Below are 24,272 nucleotides of genomic sequence, written 5' to 3'. Positions count from 1 at the left end.
GTCCATGCTAAAAGCTTACCTAAGATGTGGAAATATATGCTAATTCAGGCCTATTGAGAACTGAAACAAAAGAACCATTTGGCCTTTCCTCTCTGTATAAAAGGGACTCATAAATCTTGTTAGGGGCTCAGGATTGAAACAGAAAACTCCCGAGTCCAGCCGGCCATCAATAAACCATTTTTCCTTCTCAAAATCATTCCTGAGTCCTGGCCTCTCTATACTCAAATATTTGAACCTCTCTCAAATTCTACAACACTACCCACCTAATCTCTTGAAGCTAATTTGTTTCTATCTGTGAATATCTTGGTTAGGGGAGTGTTTCCTGCTCCTCCCTAGGGTAATACAAATTACTTTGCACCTTGAAGTATCTTGGGCCCAAGAATGTACCCAGCAACAAATAGTTTTGATTCTGTCCTTTTCTCAGTTGCAGGAGTTTTCTTTTCTCTTTCTTTTTTGTTTTTCAGGACTGCTTCAGAGGGTTTCTGTACCTACCCTAGAAGAAGACATCTTTTCCTTTTACCACTACCACCACCTACAGCACTTCCTAAGAGAGGATGGTTTCCTATCCTAACCCCAACAACAGGTAGATTGATTCTATGCCTCAGAGAGGTATCAGATCTATACTTGAACCCTATAAAAAGAAGAAAAGGTAAAAATATATATAAAAAGGAAACAATTTTTATTCAAAGGCACATGATAGCCTAAAGGGAACTTTTCTAAAGATAAAAAAAAAGAGGGCCTAATAAGTTAATTTACAAGCAGTTCAGGATGTAAAGATGAGTATATAAAATATAAATTGAATAACAGAAGCAAAAAACTGATAAAATCACTATTATGCTACAATATGTGGAAAATTAAAAAAAATAATAAATAGAACAAAAGATCACAAAACTATAAAATAAGAAATTTCGATGAGAGAATTGAAAGAACTCACAGAAATGGAGAGGGATCATATAAACTTATGTTGGAAAACAGCATTTTTTAAGATGTGATTCCCCACATGTTCATGTAAAGATTCAAATTAAGGGAGCAGGGCAGCTTAAGCAGTTGAGCACCTGCTTCCCACATGGGAACAAATGAAAAAAACAAATTAGGGGAGTTGAGGTGACTCTGGTTGAGCACCAGCTTCCCACATTACCACATACGAGGTCCTGGTGGGATTCAATCCCCACTCCTAGTACCCCAGAAAAAAAAAGAAGATTCAAACTAATACCATTCAAAGAGGTAGATATTCCTAATTGAATTCTAACATTTCTTTGGTAATTCAATGGACCTACAATACCCAAAGCAATATTGCAAAAGAACAAAGTTGGAATTTTAACACAATATATTTCCAAGCCTCAGTTATCAGAACAGCATATTACTGGTCTAAAGACATACAATTAAATCAGGAAACAGAAGAGAGATCCTAGGAATAAAGTTACAAAAATTATTTATTTGGACCATAGAATAAAAATATATTTAAAACAATGAAACTTCCAAAGGAAAATATTGGAGAATGAATGAAGAAATGTAGAACAAATTCACCACATAAAAATCTAAAAAAGAAACTATATTTACAACCTAGTTTAAAAATAGGTAAACATTTTAGACATAAAAAAGATCTATTAATGATCAACAAGTATATGGAAAAGTGTTCATTATTATTAGTTTCCAGTTAATTAAAAAATAAAATAACAATTGGATGCCAATTTATGCAAATTTCAATGTTGAGAAAAGACAACTTCTGTATCTAATATTTAGAAGAATGAGGAGGAAATGTAACTCAAATATAGTTGTTGGGAATGTAAAGTTCTACAAATTTTGGCAAATTTATATTTAAATTTTATAAAATTAGATATACATTTACCTTATGACTCAGTAATTACACTTAGATATTTTCCAAGAGAAATGATTTCCATATCCACAAAAATTAAAGAATGTTCATACTAGGTTTTTCCACAACAGACCAAAAATCAAATGTCTGTCAATTGGGGAATGGTTAAAGATTTATGGAATATTCATATAATAGAATAAAGTCCAACATTGAAACACAACCTGACTGAATCTTCAAAACAATATGCTGAGTGAGTGAAGCCAGACTGAGAGAATGTATTTCCTGATTCCACTTACATGAATTTCCAGAACAGAGAAAAGATGTCTCATGATAGAATTGAAAACAGCAGTTTCCTGGAGATAAAGGGTGATGTTATTTCTGGACTAAGATATGAAGACATTTCCTTGACGATGAAAATGGCATAGAATGCAGAAGATATGGAGCTTGAGGTACTTCTGTCTTTTCGTTTGTTTGAAAAATACAGTACATCTTGACTTAGGTGCGGAGTACAAAGAAATATATTGCCGAAGCTTATTAATTTTTGCATGTTTTATCTATGTTTTCATGTATAAATAGGACTCAGTGTTTCTGTAAATGGGAGTCAGTGAGGAAGGGGACATAGAGAAACAAGTATGAGAGAAAGCTGTACTATCTTACAAGCAAATTTAACTCTATGAGATCGTAGTAAACATTATCTCGCAGTGGTGTGAACTCAGTTCAAGAAATAATACAGTTGAGACAATCATTTTGGTAATATGTTGAATTATAATAATTGTTACAGGCTTGCATTATGAAAGAACAAGGAATAACCTTCATTCATTTAAAGTTGTGAACTAAGGAAGATCTGATTTTAATTTCAACTCTTTGAGTTATTAATTTTATGAAACCAGTAAATTGCAGTTTATCTGAGCTTGTACTCTTACTATGAGAAAAATAGTATCTTTTCATAAGTATGGTTAAGTGGTATATTTAAAACTAAGTGCCTAAGACATATTTGTCTTTCAGTAAATTTTTTTTTAAAACCTAAATAATCATTATAATTTCATTTATATTTTCATCATGACTTTGCAACTGTTTCAGTTTTACTGAGATTAAAGTGTTATCTATTTTTTTTTTCTTATAGCAATGATTGTTGACTCTGTGTAAGTAAATGTGTACTTTTACACATATAGTTTCCATGGATCTCTACAGATCATTTATTTGGTTTTCTTTCTTTTGTGTCCTTAAGTTGCCCCTTATCTCTTCTCACTGGGGAATAGGTAGGGTGTCCTAGATAATTAGCAGGTTCATTAAGGCAATTTTCTTAGTCTCTGGGATGATGTGGATATAATCGATGACTTACATATTTCTTCCTAAGGGAACATCACAAAAGAGAAAAGAGAACATAAATTATTCCTACCAAAGAAAAATTATAGAGAAGAAAATTGATTCTTCCTTAAAGGTGAGTAGATGAGAATTGTCTTTCATTGTGACTATCACTTGGATCTTGGTAATGACCCATGACTCCTGGCTTCTGACCTTAGACTCCCGTAACAGTCACTGACATCTGATTAATTCAAGTACAGCCAAAACCTGCATTATCTCATTTATTAGCTGGAGTTCCCTGAGGCAGTAGGGTGATTTTACGGCATGCAATCCTATGAATTTTATATGTGCACCGGACCTATTTGATCCCTTTGAACTGATAGTGACATTTGGATACTGCAAATGAAGAGGAAGTTAAAAATATCTAAAAACTTGATCACTGGTCACATCAAATAAAATTTATTAAGTTTGCGGTTGCCAGAAAAAAATACTTGATGCAGTTACATTAGAATTTCAGGTAAACAATGAAGAATTCTTTACCAAAAGTACATTCTTTGCAATAGTCGATTCATACATAATTTTCTTTCCATACAAGTATGTCCAATAGAATATTCGATAAAAATGGGGATTTTTTAGTATAAGTATGTACCATACAATATTTGATAAACTAAGAATAATTTTAGGTAAGTAGGACCCTTGCAGTTTTTTATTGTTGTTTGCTTGCTTGTTTGTTTATTTTTCTTACTACGTAGCTTACTCCTGGCTCTGCTTATATAGAATAGTCATTATAAATTGACTGAGTAAGTAAACTGATAGATCGTGAGATTTCTCTATAAGTTACAGAGTTACAGAGACCGTCTGAACTCAAAGTAATTTCTGATGTCAGCATGTCTGAAGATTGAAAAATTAGTAATTCCTTTGCACACTTTTGTATCATGTTTGCTCTAATACTTATTCCTAAATGGGAGTTATTTAAAATGTGCACCATTTAAAAGTTCAGTAGATGTCAGAGATACTCTTTTTCACACTAGAAAATGTGAAAGACAAAAGAATCCAGGCATCTTCAGAGGGAGGTAGTATCTGACACTGAGAATGGAAATAAAGTTAATTACCCCTAGGATATTTCTTAACATTGAAAACTTCAGAGAGGTAAGATTCCTACTGGCAGTCTGAATTCCTTTGCTCAATGCAAAGAGTCCCCTCAATCATGAGTAAAATCTCATGGTTGCAGATCCTGCAAAACCACAAATTTGAGAAAGAATTTTCAAGCGAATGTAGACTTATAGCTCACAATTTTGGGGAAGAGGGGTTTGGAAGGCAGAGCATGGTTCAGCAGAAAATCAACAACCTCAGGAACAAGTTACACCAATCTCCAGTATTGCACTGCCCACCTCCCAACCCAATTTTCTCCATCAAGCTATCAAATGCAGGCTAAAAGTTAGCAGATTTCTAGAATTTCTGCCACTCTCTTGAAATTTTGAGCCAGATACGTGACCAAAAATCATCCTTACCAGACAGTTGCCACAAGATGACTTCAAAGAGCATTAGCTTCAAACTGACTGCTAGAATTTTGGTGGGATGGGGGGGGGGGGGGGGGCGGGGCACGGGGGAGAGCTGTGGCCCTTGAAATTCCTACCTTATGATTGTATAATGCTCAACCTGGGGAATGTATGTTAAGAATTGTATACTACATTTTACGTGACTGGATATTTTGAGTTAAATTTTGCTTCCAATTCAAATCAGGCTTGTGGATTCCTAGGTTTCCACTGAGGGGTAGCTTACTGTGACAGGAGTGTAAAAGCATGGAATAGGCTAGAACAGCTTCAGTATCTTCAATGAGAGTAGTTCCACTTTCATTTGCTGATTTTCCTCGTAAAATTTTATGAAAGAAAGGGGACAGTATTTCACTCTGTTATTTGAAAATCACAGTGTTATACTCTCTTAATTTTACATTGTTCAGTTACAGAAATCAATTTAAAGTGTGAAGTATATGATGTAATAATTTCACAAATTCATATTTTCAATGTCTTATATGATCTTTTCACCTCTATCATGTTATATTAGACTAAATAAAGCATATACAAATAAATAATGCAAGTCTATGAATATTGATGTAAACCAAAGATTGTAGCAGGTATGGGTCAAGATATTGTGGTACTTGATTTTTATACAAAATATGAATTTTCATTTTAAAAATTAAAATTATAAATACAAAAAGCATAAAGAAAAATTGGATGCCATCTTGTAGATAAAGAAGAGGCTAGTGTTTATATATTAACAGCTACATGTTTTTTTCATTCTTTTCGTTTTTATAGTGTTTTTTTTTTAATTTTTAAAGAAGGTTTAGATTACTGAAACATTATATAAGCAATACAAGGGCTTCCCATATGCCCCACTCCTTTCCCATTCCACACTATCCCACATCAACAACATCCCACATTCATGTGGTACATTTGCTACAATAGAGAAACACATATTGAAATATTGCTACTATGGATTACACTTTGCATTGTAGTTTACATTCTATTCCACACAATTTTTAGTTTATAACAAAATATACAATAGCCTATATCCATCACTGCTGTATCATGAAGGACAACTCCAATGTCCCGAAAATGCCCTCTTATTACACCTATTCTTCCCTCTCCCATCCCTCAGAATCAAAGAGTACCACTACCTTAATGTCTTCCATTGCTAGAATAATAATAAGTCTATAGTAGAATATTAATAAGTCCACTCTTGTCTATTGTTCATTCCCCAGTCTTGAGGATTTGGGGATAATGTTGCCCACTCTGCTTCTAATTAAAAGGGAACTTAGATGCCATTAGTCAGATGGATGGAGCTATCTTGCTTGCAGTGGCAGAAACTCTGTTCCTTAGGGTGGGTGTTCTCCATCATCCTCTCCTGTTAGTTTTCCTAGGTGAGTCCATTGAACTGGTGTGTAGGTGTTGCAAATCTGCTGAAATTTAAGGTTCAACTGGCATATAGAGGGATCAAAGATTTAAGTCTCTGGAAGATATATATATTAAATATTGTGCTAATTTTAGGTTCAAGTAAAAGGGGTAAGAGATCCAGGTGTAGAGAGCATATAAATGATTCTAACTCTGCTACACTGGGGAGCATAAACTCCAAAATAAGGTCCACTGACAGGGTGCCAAATTCCTGAGCTGTCTGACAGCTATATGGCTTTGTTCCCAATGAGTATGCTCCAAACTTTGCTGACTGTATTTTAATTCAATCTGTTCTATCAGTGTGTAATGGTTTTCATGTGGATAACTCTGTTTTTGGAAGTAGAGATTCTACCATTATTTCAGCTTCAAAAGCTGATGTCAGGATTATTTTTCTATCACAAACTAGGAAGAAACAATCTTTATGATATGTATATAAATGTTATGTCTAGATATTATTACATGAAAGCTAGTAACATTGCCTTGTTTCTTTCAAGAAGAGATAACTGGATGACATGGGCCAACAGAATGTGACAGCGTTGCCTGAATTCATTCTACTGGGAGTTACTAGGCTCCCTGAGCTGCAGGGTCCTGTCTTTGGGGTCTTTCTCATCATCTACATTGTCATACTGGTGGGCAACCTGGGCATGATCATCCTGATCAAGGTGGACTCCCGCCTCCGCACACCTATGTATTTTTTTATCAGACATCTGGCTTTCATTGATCTTGGCAATTCCACTGTCATTTGTCCCAAGATGCTGGTAAATTTTCTCATGGATCAAAATACCATTTCCTATGGTGCCTGTGCCACACAGATGGCTTTCTTCATTATGTTTATTATCAGTGAACTTTTCATGTTGTCGGCTATGGCCTATGACCGCTATGTTGCCATCTGTAACCCTCTACTCTACAATGTTACCATGTCCCAGAGACTTTGTCATGTGCTTGTGGGTATCCCCTACCTCTACAGCACCTTTCAGTCTCTGATGATCACAGTTAAGATTTTTACCTCAACCTTTTGTGGTTTTAATATCATCAATCATTTTTACTGTGATGATGTTGCTTTGTTACCCTTTCTGTGTTCAAACAGAAGAGAACTTGAATTGTTGATCATAGTCCTTTCAGCATTTAACTTGGTTTCCTCCCTGCTAGTAGTCCTAGTGTCTTACATGTTGATCCTCATAGCCGTATTTCGAATGCGTTCTCCTGAAGGCAGGAACAAAGCCTTCTCCACATGTGGTTCTCATCTGACAGTGGTGGTTGTGTTCTATTGGACTCTACTATTTATGTATGTGCAGCCCATGTCTGCTCATTCTTTTGACACTGACAAAATAACCTCTGTATTTTATACTTTAATTATCCCCATGCTTAACCCCCTAATTTACAGTTTAAGAAACAAGGAGGTAAAAAATGCCTTCTATAGGGTCTTTAGAAATCCATGCAAATGTTGTATTCAATATTAAATATAGAACAATGTTCTAATACATTATTATAACAAAGCCAGATGTTACCTGATAATATTTCTAATACACATAATTATTTTCTCTTTGGCTTTTAAGCACAGTCTCAATATAAGGCACAGAAGAGAAAAAAAGGTTTCCTTATAATCAGTCTATTTACTTCCTATATTTTAGTTCTCAGTTTAAATGTCACTTCTTCCCCAAAACTCCTTCTTGTGATTAGATGTGCCCTTATGTTTTGCATAGAACCCCTCCCTTCTACGGAAGTGAAACTTACTATAGTCTATATCAGTATACTGTGTGCTTGCTTCTGTTAGTTTCTTTTAAAGGCAGAGTTCTTCTCAATCTTATTTTAATTATACTTAATTATATTTTCTAACCAATTTCTACCCCGATAATCTTTAAATTTTCTATGTTTGAAGTAGACTTGATAATTTTGATCTGTTCTCATTTAATTTAATTTCTCCCCTCCCATGATACTTAGTGCCCTACATGCTCATTCTCATGGGCACAGAGAGTAGCTAGGGAAGAAAGCAATAGTAATGAAAAGTGAATTAAAATAAAGTTGAGAACTAAAGGCAGGGAACAAAGGAAAGATATTTAGGACATTAATTGGAGGGCTAAAGGTTTTATTAAATGTGGTAGTTGATGGTAACATGATGAGGAAGATCTATTGTAAAAACCATGGATAATCTAGGCACATTTTCTAATTCATATTTTTATTGGATTTGGAGAATATTACATTGTAAATAAGAAAGAAAAACATGTCAATAGAACACATTATTCTAGCATAAAATGTTTTCATTACCAAACACCCCCAAAAAATCTTAGTAAATATGTGCAAAATAATAGCATTCATTAATAGAATATATATGAGGAAGGTGACAAATTCTAATAAATTGAAAAAAAAAACATTCTCATGATGTAATATACCCTTTCCCCATTATTTTGTGTTACAAAGGTTTGGGGATATATATTTGTATAATTAGAGTTTTCTCACTTCCAAAAAATAAACAAAAAACAAAACATATTCCCATATTTCATACTTTTTCATCTTTGCGAAATAATTAAAGAAAGTAATTACAAGAGAAAGTCTTGGGACATAATTGATACAAATTAAGGATAAAGTACAGTTTTTGCTGTCCTTGCCTTGGCATATATAGTGTACTATGAAAAACTTCTGTACTGCTAAAAAAGATGACTGTTTAACGAACATGTAAATAAAGTTTAATATTATGCTCTCAGACCTTATTCTACCTCTTGATTTTGGCCTTTCCACCCAGGTATTCACACTACTAATCTATAGAAATACAAATATTATAATAGCTAAGGTGCATTTTTCCATCACTTCCTTGAAATCAAACTTATTTGATAGTTAGAAAATACATAAAATCCCCAGCAATGATCTAACAAAAACATCATCAGAAATAGATTCCATACTTTGTAAAAAATCAAAACAGAGGAATCAGAGCAAAAATCAATTTTAGAATAACTTAAGAAAAATAAATAGAAATTTATCTGTTTAACACATTTATATCAAAATTAGAGATTTATGGAAAGTTTTAAATTGGATTGCTTATGAGTATAATACTAATATATATCATGTAGAGTAATTATATATATATTATAGGCAGTGGACTTGGCCCAGTGGTTAGGGCGTCCGTTTACCACATGGGAGATCCGCGGTTCAAATCCCGGGCCTCCTTGACCCACGTGGAGCTGGCTCATGCACGGTGCTGATGTGCCCGCAGGGAGTGCCGTGCCACACAGGGGTGTCCCCCGCATAGGGGGGCCCTATGCGCAAGGAGTGCGCCCCATAAGGAGAGCCGCCCAGGGCAAAAGAAAGTGCAGCCTGCCCAAGAATGGTGCTACCCACACGGAGAGCTGAAACAGTGGGATGACGCAACAAAAAGAAACACAGATTCCCGTGCCGCTAGCAACAACAGAGGCAGACAAAGACGATGCAATAGACACAGAGAACAGACAACTGGAGTTGGGAGGGAGGGGGGAGAAATAAATAAATAAATCTTAAAATATATATATATATATATATTATATAATATTGAGGACAATGCAAAATGTAAATGATCTGAATATTGTCTATAGAGTTAGAGCCTGTGTTCTATCAACAGGAGAAAATATGAACTCGAGAATTTTATTTCATATATATATGTAATTGATGAAGTAAAAATTTGATTATATAAAAACACATCAGATTATTTCTATCCATCTTTTCTTTTAATATGTAACTATTTTCTTCAATCACCAAAATCCAGAATCTATGTCCTCATTTATATTTTATTTTTTATTAGATTATTCATAACATAAAACATTCTAAAAATCCTAGAACTCAAATGAAAAGGATCAAGAGAAGCATTTGATAAATAGATCATTTATAAACAATTCGCATGAAAAATGTCAAATGGACATTCATAATAATTTTGTATTGATGTGAAAATTATAAAACATAAAAAGAATCATTATAAAGAATACAATTTTGTGACTTTTAGTACACTCACAAATTTGCACAACAATCACCATGAATTCCAAAAACCTTCCAATATCCTCAAAAGAGATACTCTGCACTAATTAAGTAGCCCTCCTCATTCTCCTTTCCCCAGGCAACTGACCAACTGTAATCTGTTTTCTGTGTCTATGGATTTATCTATACTGGATATTTCATATAAATTTAATAATAAAATATATGACCTTTTGCATTTGCCTTCTTTCACTCAACATAATAATTTCAAAACTCATCCACCAAATGTCATCATTCTTTTATATGGCAGAATAGTAATGTGTTGTATGGATATAGCACATCAAGCTTATCTCTTCATCTGTTGAAGAACATTTGTGTTTTTTCCCAGTCATTTGACTTTTTGAAAAGGGTTTGTATGAGTATCACTGTACAAGTATTGGTTTGAATACTTGTTTTCAATTTCCAATAATTTCAGTATATATAATATCTTGTAGTGGAATTGCCAATTCATAGGGTGAGATAGTCACGTATCCCCAAAGAAACACACATACACACACACATCCTGGGAAGGTAATTGTAGAAATCAGTTCATGTGACTATGGGGATTGTTAAATCCAAACTGAGTAGGGCAGGTTGCAAGTTGGAAATTCCAGTGAAGGTGATGTTGACTTCCTCAGAAAAAACATGCAGGCTGAAGTAAGGATAGAAATTCGTTCCATCTACTGAAATTCTCAATTCTTACTTTAAGGCCTCCAAATAATTGGATGAGCAGATTCCTCTCCGTGCAAGTCAATCTCCTTTGTTGCTGAGAGACGCAACCAGCAGTAGATGTAAACACTGAATAATGATTTAAGTCTATTCATGAAAATACCCTCACAAAAACAATCAAAAAGTGTTTCTTGACCAAACAACTGCACACTATAATTTAGACAAGATAGCACATGTAAATTACCATCACTGCCCACCTCCTGTCAGGTTCACCCATACCCATCTAATTAAACCATCCTAAATCTCCAAGTAAATATGATAATATAGTTGTATTTTTGCATAATATAATTTAATTGTCCTACATACAACAGGAAATGCACTAACCATTTCCCTAGAAGAAGATGCAAGTCCTTGGGTGATATTCATTCACTCTTATCCTTTGTATCGCATAACTTGAATACTGTGGTGTAAGGTTAATATAACTTATTTAATATGATAAGGGTAAAAACAAATATATTTATTATATATTAACATATTTATAATGAAACAAGGAAAAATTACCATAAAATTTACAATCCTTGTTTCTGCAATTGGCCACAAAGTCGTAGCTCATATTTATAAGTAACTCTCTCCACTACTGATTTCATATTCCATTTAGCCTCAGCAAGCAACTCAGTGGATCATAGTTCTTTTCATTGTGAGGTGACTTTCATTCCTGAATCATAAGGGGCATTAACATTCCTGCCCCAATTGAGTAGTCATAGTTTTCCATTGACTTTATTTACAGGAGATGATAACACTAACAGTCATTCTAAGATATCTCCTATATTTCAAGCATGCTCTATTTCACCTCCATTCTGTAATAGCAGATCTATTTCCTCTTCATAATCAGGATCAATTGCACCAGCAAGTACAGTAACACCCATCTTTGCCTGTTGATTTAGAGGCATGAGGGGTCCAAAGTGGCACGATGGCAGTTTTCACTTCCAGTTCAATGGAATCTTTATAACATCTCCTGGTGGAAGCACTCCTTCTTTTGGAAATAAGACTTTTAGAACAGCAGAGCCTAAGGTCACAGGGACGGGCAGTAAATTATTACTAGTGGATCACTAGGATAATAGTGAGTGATGCCTCTTCCATTTCCACTCTGATTCCTGGACCCATTTTAAGCCCCTGTTGAGAACTACTGCCCAGTAAAAAAAAGATTCTCCTCAAAATATTAATACTCATTTATATATATACATATAAATATATATATATAAATAAATATATAAATCTATAAATATATAATTCTGCACACCCAAGAGCTCTGATGGGGATGTACAAAAAAATTCATGTTGTTTTCATGCCTCATTCCAAACAGCAATTCTGCAGCAATTGGATCAAGGAGAAATTTTGAATTTCAAGACTTATTATGTGAAAAATACATTGCATAAGGATATAACTGCCACAGAGAATGATTCCTCTGAAGGATCTGGCCAAAGTAAATAGAAAACTTACTGGAAAGGTTTCACCATTCAAAATGCCATGAACAACATTTGTGATTTATGGGAGAAGATCAAAATATCAACATTATCAGAAGTTTAGAAGTTGATTCCAACCTTCATGGATGACTCTGAGTAGTTCAAAACTTCAGTGAAGGAAGTAACTGAAGATGTGGTAGAAACAGGAGGATAACTGGAATTAGAATTTGAGTCCAAATATGTGACTGAATTGCTACAATCCTATGAAAAAACTGTAACCGAGTTTCTACTTATGGATAAGTAGAAAGAGTTTCTACTTATGGATAAGCAAAAAAATTGTTTATTGAGATGGAATCTACTCCTGGTGAAGATGCTGAGAACACTGTTGAAATTACAACAAAGGATTTATAATACATAAACTTAATATATACAGCACTGGCAGAATTTGAGAGGATTGTTTCCAATTATGATAGAAACTCTATTGTTAGTAAAACAGCATTGCATGCTACAGAGAAATCGTTCATGAAAGGGTCATTCAGCGCCTCAAGTGAAATTGTTGTCCTTTTATTTTTTATTTTTCAGAAATTGTCACAGCTATCCCAACCTTCAACCATCACCACCCTCGTCAGTCAGGAGCCATCAAGATCAAGGCAAGAAAAGTTGGAATCAACCCAAGTATCCATCAAGTGTTGAATGGATAAGTAAATTGTGGTATATAGATACAATGGAATATTACCCAGCTGTAAGAAGGAATAACTATTGACACACGCAACAAGGAGGAATCTTAAAGACCTTATGTTGAGTGAAATAAGCCAGTCACCAAAGCACAAATATAACATGATCTCACTGATATGACCTAAGCATATTGAGCAGACCCACAGTGTTAGAGTCTAAAAGATAGGTTATCAGGAGATAGAAAGGGAGTAGAGGCTGGAGACCTGATGCTCAATATGGGCAAAATATATGATAAGGTGTAAGGAAATGGCTTTTCACTGGATGAGGGTGATAGTGGTTCAGGGATGTAACTAGGATGGATGGTGCTGGAAGGTGAGGGTGAGCAGGGTGGTAGTGTTGGGTTGGACTAGTCATAGAATTGAGGTGGTGGGCTGGAGGGAGGGACAGATGAATCCTGGGGATTTGTACATCTGTGGTTAAAACAACAATGGTGGGAATGTTCCTTTGGCAGTATAGGTGGAAGGGGTCACCTGGAGCATAATTCTATGGCATAAGAATGTGTTCAAATGGTCATGAGGTGTTGTCTTTGTGGTGGTGACACATACAATCACTGAAAGTATCTTGAATTCTCATGCTGGAAGTCCTAATAGAGTGACAAAAATCCCTAGAGTAAATGGGCAGTGCCTAGCAAAGGAGGATAAATCAATACTACAGGTCCTTGACATTAATCCTTATATTTACAAGGTTCCTTTTTTGTGAATGTGAAATTATAATAACCATAAAATTGTGTGGTGCAAAGTGTAAACTATAATGTAAACTATAGACCATTGTTAGTAGCAATACTTCAGTAGGTATTTAATAATTGTAACAAATGTATCACACTAATGAAAGATACTGTTAATGGGAAAATGTGTGTGTGTGGGGAGGGGAGGGGGTGAGGAATATGAGAATACCCTACAGTTTCCATGTAACATTTTATGTACTCTAAAGCATCTTTGAAAATTCTTAAAAAAGTTAAAAATTAAGGCAAGACCTTCCACCAGCAAAATAAATTATGATTCTCTGAACGTTCCAATATAGATAGCTTTTTTTAGCAGTAAAGTAGTTTTAATTAAAGAATGTGCCTTGTTTTTTTAGACATAATGCTATAACACACTTAATAGAATAAAATATAATGTAAACATAATTTTTACATGCACTGGGAAACCAAATATATTGTTTGATTAACTTTTTTGCAATATTTGATTTATTGCAGTTTGCAACAAACCTGTAATATATCTGTTTTATGCCTGTATATTCACAATATAAGCCTATGAAAAGTAAGTTGGCATATTAGTCAGGTTTCTCTGGGGAAACAGAACTAACAAGAAATATTTGTCAATAGTAAGAGATTTTGTCAGAATCTCTCACACAACTGTGGGGATGCACAAGTCCATGTTCTGCAGGCAGGTTACAACTATGGGCTACAATAAAAGTCCAATGAAGATTCTTTTCTTTTTTTTAAGATTTATTTCTCCCCCCTTCCCCACCCTACCCCACCCCAGTTGTCTGTTCTCTGTGTCCATTTGCTGTGTGTTCTTCTTTTTGTCTGCTTCTGTTGTTCTCAGCAGCATGGGATGATCTTGTTGCATCAGCTCTTCATGTGTGTGGTGCCATTTCTGGGCAGGCTGAACTTTCTTTCGTGCTGGGCTGCTCTCCTTATGGGGTGCACTCCTTGCACGTGGGGCTCCCCTACATGGGGGGCACCCCTGCTTGCCAGGGCACTCCTTGCACACATCAGTACTGCACGTGGGCCAGCTCCACACGGGTCAAGGAGGCCCAGGGTTTGAACCATGAACCTCCATGTGGTAGATGGATGCCCTATCCACTGGGCCAAGTCCGCTTCCTTCAGTGAAGGTTCTTGATGAATTCTGGGAGATGTTGGCTGTCAAAAGACAAGCTGGCCTAATGTAAGGGGGAAATGGAAAGGAGAAATGAGTTTATATGGCTACGAGTCTCTAAAAAAGAGTCTGGAGGCTGTCAGAAGGATTGCCCTTATGCACAACTGAGCAGAATCTAAGAGACAGATGAAGTAGATACAACCCCAGGTATTGGTTCCTTTGAGGGCTAAAAAGACCCACAGTTTCTATGGTCATGGCACATGGGGTTCACTGCCATGTCAGATGGCCCTTCTTTGGAGCTAGTGTTTCTGCGTGATGAAACTGGATTCAGATGGAATCTCTTTTCATTAGACTTTCATGCTACTTTACTGGAATTGTAGTTGGTGTTGGGGTTTAAGATATATTTAGGGGATTTGAATCTCTGGACTGACAATATGATAGCCAGGCCCTGAGCCTCAACAGACTTCAGCTCCTACAATCTGATTTATTGGACTCACCTCACTCAGCTAAGATGGAGTTGAAGAAGGTCAACCACCACACCATGGAGCCTAGAGTGCCTACAACTGAAAGCAGGAGGATTGCATCCAGTATCCATGTGGAATCTGAGCCACCTCTTGACATAGAGATGCCATGGACATAACCAATCCAAGGTCCACAGAGAAAAGGTGGCATTGGAGTGGAGTGGGAAAAGTGGACATGGTGGCTGATATGGGTATGGGGAATAGCAGGAAGAGATGAGATGTGGAGGTGCCTTTGGGACTTAAAGTTGCTGTGGATGGTGCTGCAGGGGCAATCACCGGACATTGTAAATCCTCCCAGGGCCCACTGGATGGAATGTGGGAGAGTATGGGCCATGATGTGGACCATTGACCATGGGGTGCAGAGATGCCCAGAGATGTACTTACCAAATGCAATGGATGCATCATGATGATGGGAGTGAGTGTTGCTGGGGGGGGGGGGGGGGAGTGGTGGGGTGGGGGTGGTGGGGTTGAATGGGACCTCATATTGTTTTTTTAATGTAATATTTTTACAAAATCAATAAAAAAAAAAAAGACAAGCTGGGAAATTCTCACTCATTTCCCCTTGTAAGGCATTCAACTGATTGAATAAAGCATCACTCATTGCTGATTGCCATCTCCCTGATTGATGTAATTTTAATCAGCTATCTATGATTTACCACTGCAGTAAAGCCAATTTTTACTAAAGCCCATAAATGTCCTTGTATTACATTTAGTCCAGTGCTTGCTTGACCAAACAGCTGGGCACAATTCCCTGGCTGATTTGACACAATAGCCTAATCATCTCAGTCGGGAAGCAGATATGGCTTAAGCAATTGGGCTCCCATCTACCATATGGGATGTTCCAGGTTCAGGTCCTGGGTCCTCAAGGTGAATGTGAGCAGGCCCATGTGAAGAGCTGGCCTGTGTGGACAGCTGACACAACAAGATGATACAAGAAAAAAGAGACACAGAGGAAGGACAATGAGAAAAACAACAAACCTGGAAGCTGAAGAGGCTATAGCAATTGAGTGCCTCTCTACACATTGGAAGGTCCCTGGATTGTTTCTCAGAACTTTCTAAAGAGAAGACAAGAAGAGAAGACAGCAGACACAGAGGAATGTGCAGCAAATGGAAACAGAGAGAGGACAGTGAGGACAGGCAGCAAGGGGGAGAGGTATAAATAAATAATTTTTTAAAAAAGTTTTTAAGAGAACATATTTAAATATCTAAAATATCAATAAAAAGAAAATAAGGCCAATTTAAAATTGGGCATAACATTTAGAGCATTTAAAATAAGAGATATTAATGACCAATAATTACATGGAAAACTGTTCATTATCATTAATCTGTAGGCAAATGTAATGATAATCACAATGAGATACTTCTTTACACAAATTTCAAAGCCTAATTAAGGGAAAAAGAACAAAATCTTTCCCCTTCACATATTAGAAAGAATAAAGAGCAAGTGGCTTTCTCATACCTTTTTGTTGGGATGAAAAATGTTACAGTAAATTTTGAAAGCTGGCAGTTTTTTTATGTAACATTAAATATACATCTACCCTGTGACCCAGTTATTTCACTGTTAGACATATAACAAAGGGAAATTAGTTGATATGTACATAAATAAATAAGAATGTTTATAGTGGATTTTTGTATCATAAAAGCCCCAAATTCAAATGCCCATTAATAAAAGCTCTGAGAAAGAATTGAGTTATATTTAGCCAAGAAATAATATACAGAAAATCAAATACAACATAGATCAACATTATTCAAAAATAGGGGGATCTCAGTTCAGGAAATACTATGATAGGAGATTTTCCTATGATCTTGTTATGTATCAATTATATCAATAGTTAAGGAATATATTGTACTCATTTAGAGATTGGACTAGGAAAGAAGTAATAATCCCTTAATTCTTTATTGTGTGACTTCAGAAAAATGACAAAGTTTACCTGATCTTGGTTTACCGTGAATATACAAGTAGTAGTCAATATTTCATATGTATGTATTAATGTTATATTTATAATTTAGTGCTCACTACATATTTGTCTTTCAATGACAAATTAAAAAAACTTATGTAGTAAGTTTAATTTCATTTACTATTTCATTGATTACATTTTTCCAGTATGACTTTATTAAGTCGACATACTTATTTGTTCTTCCATTGTCACATTAGTCATTCACTCTAAGTGAATAAGTGCCTTTAGATATGGGTGTCTCCATGGGATGGTATAAATCCTTTATTTTTGTTTCTTTCCTTGAATTGTCCCTTGCCTTTTCCACTGGGGAATATGTAGAATGTAAATAATGTAGAATGTTTGCTAGATAAATTAGCAAACACATTAAGACTTTGTTTTTAAGTCTCTCTGATGATTTGGGAATAATCAATGAATTACATGCTACTTCCTCAGGCAAGATCACAAAAGGGGAGGGAAATCATAAATTCTTAATACCAAAGGAAAGGAAAACATAATGTGTGAGAAGAAAATCAACTCTTCAGTAGAGGTGGTTTAATAAGAACTGTCTTTAATTCCGAATATCGCTGGAATCTTGGTACCTTCCACTGACTCCTGGCTTTTTTTAAAATTTTCTTTAATTTAATTTTTTATACCCCCAACACCCTTCACCCCACTCTTCCCCCCATAGCAACAATCTCCTCCATCATCATCATACATTTATTGCATTTGGTGAATACAATACCTCTGAGCACCACTGCACCTCATGGTCAATGGTCCACATCATAGCCCACACTCTACCACGTTCCATCCAGTAGGTCATGGGAGGACATACAATGTCTGGTAACTGTCCCTGCAGCATCACCCAGGACAACTCCAAGTCCCGAAAATGACTCCACATCTCATCTCTTCCTCCCATTCCCCACACCCAGCAGCCACCATGGCCACTTTCTCCATACCAATACCACATTTTCTTCGATTACTAATCACAATAGTTCATGAATAGAACATCAGTAAGTCCACTCTAATCCATATTCTATTCCTCCATCCTGTTGACCTTGGATTGGTTGTGTCCACTCCACATCTATATCAAGAGAGGCTTAGATTCCACATGAAAGCTGGATGCAATCTTTCTGCTTTCAGTTGTAGGCACTCTTGGCTCCCTGGTGTGGTGGTTGACCTTCTTCAACTCCATGTTAGCTGACTGGGGTAAGTCCAATAAACCAGAGTGTAGGAGTTGCAAGTCTGTTGAGTCTCAGGGCCTGGCTATCATATGGTCAGTCCAAAGATTCAGATCCCTTGGGTATATATTAAACCCCAGCACCAACTACAGTTCTGATAAAAGTAACAGGAGAGGCTTGTGAAAAAAGATCACATCTGAGTCCAGCTCCATCACACAGAAACACAAATTCCAAAGAAGGGACAACTAACATGGCACTGAACTCCAACTGCCATGACCATAGAACCTGTGGGTCTCTGTAGCCCTCAGAAGAACCAATACCTGGAGTTGTATCTACTTTCTCTCTCTCTGGGACTCTGCTGAGATGTGCATAAGGGCAACCCCTCTGATAACCTCCCAGCTCTTTTTGGAGACTCATAGCCATATAAACTCATTTGTCCTTTCCATTTGCCCCTTGATTCAGGTCAAAAAGCATTTTTAACTCCTGGTATTATATGTAGACTGAGCTATTCTGCTGGTCCGAGTTGACCCTTTTATTCAAGGTCATTTTCTAGTTACATCATCAACTTGTACTTGGTAGTAATCCCTCGGTGCCAGGGAGGCTCATCTCCAGGAGTCATGTCCCACACTTGGGGGAAGGCAACAAATTTACATGCTGAGTTTGGCTTCGAGACTGGTCACATTTGAGCAACACACAGGCTCTCAGGAGGTAACTCTTAGGCACCCTGCAGCTCTAGGCCTTGTTCTTATTTCAGGTGTACAGGCTCACAAGCATAGTCATTAGTATAAGGGGCTCATTGTTGGACCTTCGTTCTTTTTTGGTCATTGCCGTTGCACTTGGGGGATTGTTGCTGTTCCTTTATGGACTGTGATAGAGCGTCTCTGGCTAGGAACTCAGCACTCGCTCAGTTGTTATTTTTAATTGTATCCTCTATGAAAATATCAAAACATTTTTATGTACCCTGGATATATGCCCTGTAGAAATCCCTGCCAACCATGTGTCCCCTGTCAATAACATCCCACACCAATATTCCTCCACTGCCATTGTTGAACCTCTTTGTGATCCAAACCTTCCTGAAAAGTGAAGCCCAATATATTGCCAATTTCCCTTAAAGTAAAATAGAATATAGTGAAGAGTTTAAAGGTTAGATATAGAATACATTTGTCTATGGCCATACCACCCTGAACGCACCAGTCTTATCTGATCTCGGAAGCTAAGCAGGGTTGGGCCTGGTTAGTATATGGATGGGAGACCTGGCTTTTGACAGTGCATACTTCTGTGGTAACTGAGAGCTGATTTCTCCAAGTCCTTCACTAAGATTCATTATCTCCTTTGTTACCTGGGTTTTCTGGGAGCATGATGATGTATTTAAAGTTTTAAATGCTATGACCTGTTCATATGGCACAGATCTATTAGATCTGACTGTGTATAGACATTTGGATACTGCAAGTTAAGATAAAGTTAGAAAAATCTGAAAATTTCATCATTAATCTCATCTAATTGAATGTATGAAAGTTAAAATTGTCAGATGTAATATAGGACCACCAGTTTCACATGAATTTCAGATAAACAACAAATGTCTGTAGTGTATGTCCTACATAGTATTTGATAAATAAAACTATTAGTACAAGTGTGCACCATGCAAAATTTGATAAACTGGTAAAATATTTTAAGTAAACATTTCTTATGAGAACTTTGAGGTTTTAGTTGTTTTTGTTTGTTTGTTTTGTGTGTTTTTTCCAGCTGGGTTATTTACCTCTGGGCCTGGACTTTCAGAATTGACGTTACAAACTGATTGAATAGACTGACAAATAAAGAGTATGCTTTTTATGAGTCATGGAGTTATAGAAAACCCCTTAACCCAAAATAATTTCTAACTCATACCACCATGTCTAAATATTGAAACCTCAGGCATTCCTTTGCTTACCTCTGTATCCTGTGTGTTCTCATATTACCCTAAATGAAGGTATTAAAATGTACATACTACGATGTTCATAACAGATTTTAGATATCTTTCCCATACCAGAAGAATAGGGAGGATAGACGAATCCAAAACTCTTGAAAGGGAGAGAGTAACTGAATATGAAAATGGAGAGAGACTCAATAAACACTAGAATAATTCTTAGCAAAACATTGAAGACATCAAAGTGTTATATTCAGTATCAGAATATAAACTCCTTTCCAAAATCCACTGTATATCTTATTGTAAAACATAGTTATGAGATCACAGGCTACAGGAAATGGCAATTTGAGATACAATATAGTTAGAATGTCACTCAGTAAAGAACAGAGACAACCTCAACTAGGAAGAAGGGGTGGCGGTGGTCCCCAATTTCAGAATTGCAATTGAGGTAGGAAAGCCATATTCACAAACTTTGGATAAGGAAAAATGAGTTCCTGTGTTTTAATAGCATCTTCTATAGAATATTAAATAAATTCTAATTGTTACAAAAATTTTAATTCAGGAATATATTATTTTATAAAGCTTAGTTTAAAATACTGATTTTTTTGTTAAAAGACAGCCTTGAAAATCATCTCACATTCAAAATACTTAATAGAAAAGCCTTAAATCACCATAAAAAGTAAACTACATAAAAAGTAAACTATGTATTCTTATTTAAAAGCAGTTTAGAGGTTGAAGTTAAGGCAACCACTGCTAATGTTCCTCTTTAAACTGCTTCCCCTAATAATCACTCATCCCTTTTCATATATAGCATTTGATATAGGACCAATTTTCACTTTGATATCATATAACTAGCAGGTTATTTAATTAAATTGACATGATAAAAATGTGATTCTCAGTGCAATAAAAATGAATGTACTTAAAAGTTTTTACTTTGAGTTTAATTTGCCTTTATAAACTGTTGCAAGGGAAAAAATAAAATAAATATGTATTTTCATGTAACAATATTATTTAAACATTTTACATAGATTGGTGTTTGAAAATTTGCCACTTTAAGCTAATATTTTTCTGTTTTTGACTTTTTAGATTAAACATGTTTTTGCTACTGTTTAGTTCATGCAGTTTTATAAGTTATATAATATAAACCTTTATATGTAAAACTTTTACCTCCTATAAATGAGTGTTCTCTTCATCTAAAAACAATTAATAGCAATAGTTTAAATTATTTTCTCTTTCTTAGTTTAATATGTAAAATATAAAGTATAATTTTGTTTTATAATGGAACAGTAGTAAGTGCAATAAGCTATTGTATTAAAAGTTAAATTATTCTCAGTATATTAAACATAGGGGACTCTAATAAATACAGTTCGTATGATTGTGTTTTTTTTTAAGATTTATTTATTTATTTATTTATCAACCTCCCCCACTCTTCCTTGCTCCCACCCCCCACACTGCTGACTGCTCTCTGCATCCATTTGCTGTGTGTTCTTCTTTTTCTACTTGTCTTCTCTTTGGTGGCACCAGGTACCGATCCTGGGACCTTCTGGAGTGGGAGAGAGGTGCTCATTCTCTTGAGCCACCTCATCACCCTGGTCTGCTGCATCCCTTATTGTCTCTCCTCTGTGTGTCTTTTTTTAGCGTCATCTGCTGTGCCAGCTCTCCATATGGGCAAGAGACAGCACACCACTTGAGCTAGGTCTCTATGCAAGCCAGCACTATGCATGGACTAGCTCTCTGCTCAAGCCAGCTTGCAGAACAGGCCAGCCTGACTGCATCAGGAGACCCCGGGAGTCAAATCCAGGAACTGAGCACTGGACCTTCCATATGATAGACGGGAGCCCAATTGCTTGAGTCACATCTGCTTTCCTGATTGGGTTTCAGATGATACATTTTATAAATAAGCCATGTATATATGCAATGTACATTCCACACTGAAATCTGAAGTGTCTGTATTTTAGCATATGGTAATGTGATCATGAAATAGGTTTGCTATAGCTTACTGCAGCCTATACCTTTGAAATATTGTTTAGATAAATGTCAGTGTTTTATTAGTTCTAATGTCTGTAGGCATTTTTTTGTGCTTGTTCTTATAGCACCGAAAAGTAGTATCCCACCATATTCTATTATATATCAACAAAAAGCTTTGTGGAAGGAAGAAGCACAATTAATTCTTTTCCTGGTAATCAAGAAACTGTTAACAACACAGTGTCACAATCTGTGGATAATATGAGCTACAACTTTCATGTAATTTTGTTTTTGATGTGTTTATTTGAAAAGTTAGAAGTTTTCTATTGAACTTCTAATTTGGAAATTAAGTTGCAAATAAAAAGATAAAAAGATGTTGCTTAGATAAAAAAAAAAAAAAAAGAATTGCCCTGGCCCCGATACTGTTGATCAGGCTTGCAAAACAGACACCAAAAATCGGCAGATTAATAGATTTGCTGCCATGCTCCAGAAAATTCCAAAGAGCAAGTAAAAGTGACTGAAATTCACTTTACTTGATAACTGACCAATGGAAGTGACTCTAGACTGCAATTGCTCCCATCTTTAAGGCCTCCATATCGATTGTGAGGATAAATCAGGAGATTCCGTTACATTATAAAGATTTTACTTTCTATTTTATGTGACTGGATATTTTAAACTCTATTCACTTGTACAATTAGGAAACCTTACTTGCAGAAAACTAGATTTTCATTGAGGGGATGCTGAATATGAGAAGAGCTTAAAAAGGTTCCAAGTGGATTATGCTAAAGTTTCTTTCCTAGTTTCAATGAAAGCAGTTCCAACTTTGATTTACTGATTTTTCCTTGTCAAACTGTATGAAATGAAGAGAGTAGGATTTGCCATGGAAATATTTGGAAATCACGGTTTTTTACTATATAATTCTTCAATGTAAAGTTCTAGAAATAAATTGATAGCTTGCAAAATATGATATAGTAATAGCACAAGTAAATATTTCAAATGTCTTGTAGACCCTATCATCTCCACTGTGATGTATTAGAGAAAATAGGAATAATAAATTAAATAGACAAATATTTAAAGTTGATATAAAATATAAATCTTAGCAGTTATGTGCCTATGTCTCATGGACCTAGAAGCTTACACAAATTATGGGACCTTTAATAAAGAAGTAATAAAATTATAAATGCAAATTTAAGGCTAAATGTGAATATTTATTTCAAAGGAAATGAAATAAAAACAAATTTCAGATATAAAGGAAATACAATGATCACATAATCAAAGAAAATCCATAAATAAAAATATTTTTATTAAAAAGCTTGATTATTTGATAAAATAATTAGTAATAGGAGCACTTTAGTAGCCATCCCACATCAGAAAGAAGTATGTGTTATTTAATGAAACTTGTCATTTATTTCAGTCATATAGATACATATGTATTATTATTAACTTGATTCCCACTTACTTGGACCTTGGAAATACCTCCAGACACTACAGTGAAATGGAAGAGAAGACAGAATGGAAAAAGGAGGTGGCCTTCATTAATCACAGATATGATCATCATGCATTCACAACATATAAAAAGACCAATCATTGTGTGACCATATTGCTATAGCAACATGCAGGGCAATGAGGTTTCATGGTAACTGTGCATCTTTCATTCAGAATATAAAAACGCCACAGAAAACTTACACAGATATTCAACAATACTAAGAAAAACTTTGATTTCATTGTGTAGAAAAGTAAGAGTCTAATATTTCTATTCTAACACCTATATGTTTCTGATATCCAGGGATATGCCCCAAATAATGTTTATTCTATTAAGACTTTAGACAATTTTCTTTCAGTGCAAAATGGGTTTCATATGGATTCTTCAGATTGGGGAAGAACTTATTTTAGTTTCATAATCAGATATGATGTTTATTTTTCTGTGTATGAAGAAATTTTCCCCATTTTGTCTACAAATCTTTACATTACATACTGTTACATGAACACTAATAACAAATATTCTCTTTCTTCCCAGAAGAGATAACTGGATAA

General features: G+C 35.5%; 1 protein-coding gene and 1 long non-coding RNA gene across 2 annotated transcripts; both read left to right on the top strand.

Annotated features, from left to right (window-relative positions):
- The first annotated feature begins 2,177 nt into the window (after nt 1-2,177).
- Nucleotides 2,178-14,297, top strand: LOC139439726 (uncharacterized). Its single transcript, XR_011649810.1, has 3 exons — nt 2,178-2,265; nt 3,174-3,257; nt 12,762-14,297. It is a non-coding gene; the product is annotated as an uncharacterized lncRNA (long non-coding RNA).
- Nucleotides 6,585-7,532, top strand: LOC101415918 (olfactory receptor 8K5-like). Its single transcript, XM_058306288.1, has one exon. It carries the CDS (start codon nt 6,585-6,587, stop codon nt 7,530-7,532), a length of 948 nt encoding a protein of 315 aa, XP_058162271.1.
- Nucleotides 14,298-24,272: the final 9,975 nt, after the last annotated feature.

This window comes from Dasypus novemcinctus, chromosome 10 (genome assembly GCF_030445035.2).
Source record: "Dasypus novemcinctus isolate mDasNov1 chromosome 10, mDasNov1.1.hap2, whole genome shotgun sequence".
Lineage (NCBI taxonomy): Eukaryota > Metazoa > Chordata > Mammalia > Cingulata > Dasypodidae > Dasypus > Dasypus novemcinctus.
Note: the sequence above shows the minus strand (reverse complement) of the source record. Positions and strands in the feature narration are given on the sequence as shown.

Coding starts and splice junctions, on each gene's coding strand:
- LOC101415918 (XM_058306288.1), top strand. CDS start 6,585: ATGGGCCAACAGAATGTGACAGCGTTGCCTGAATTCATTCTACTGGGA.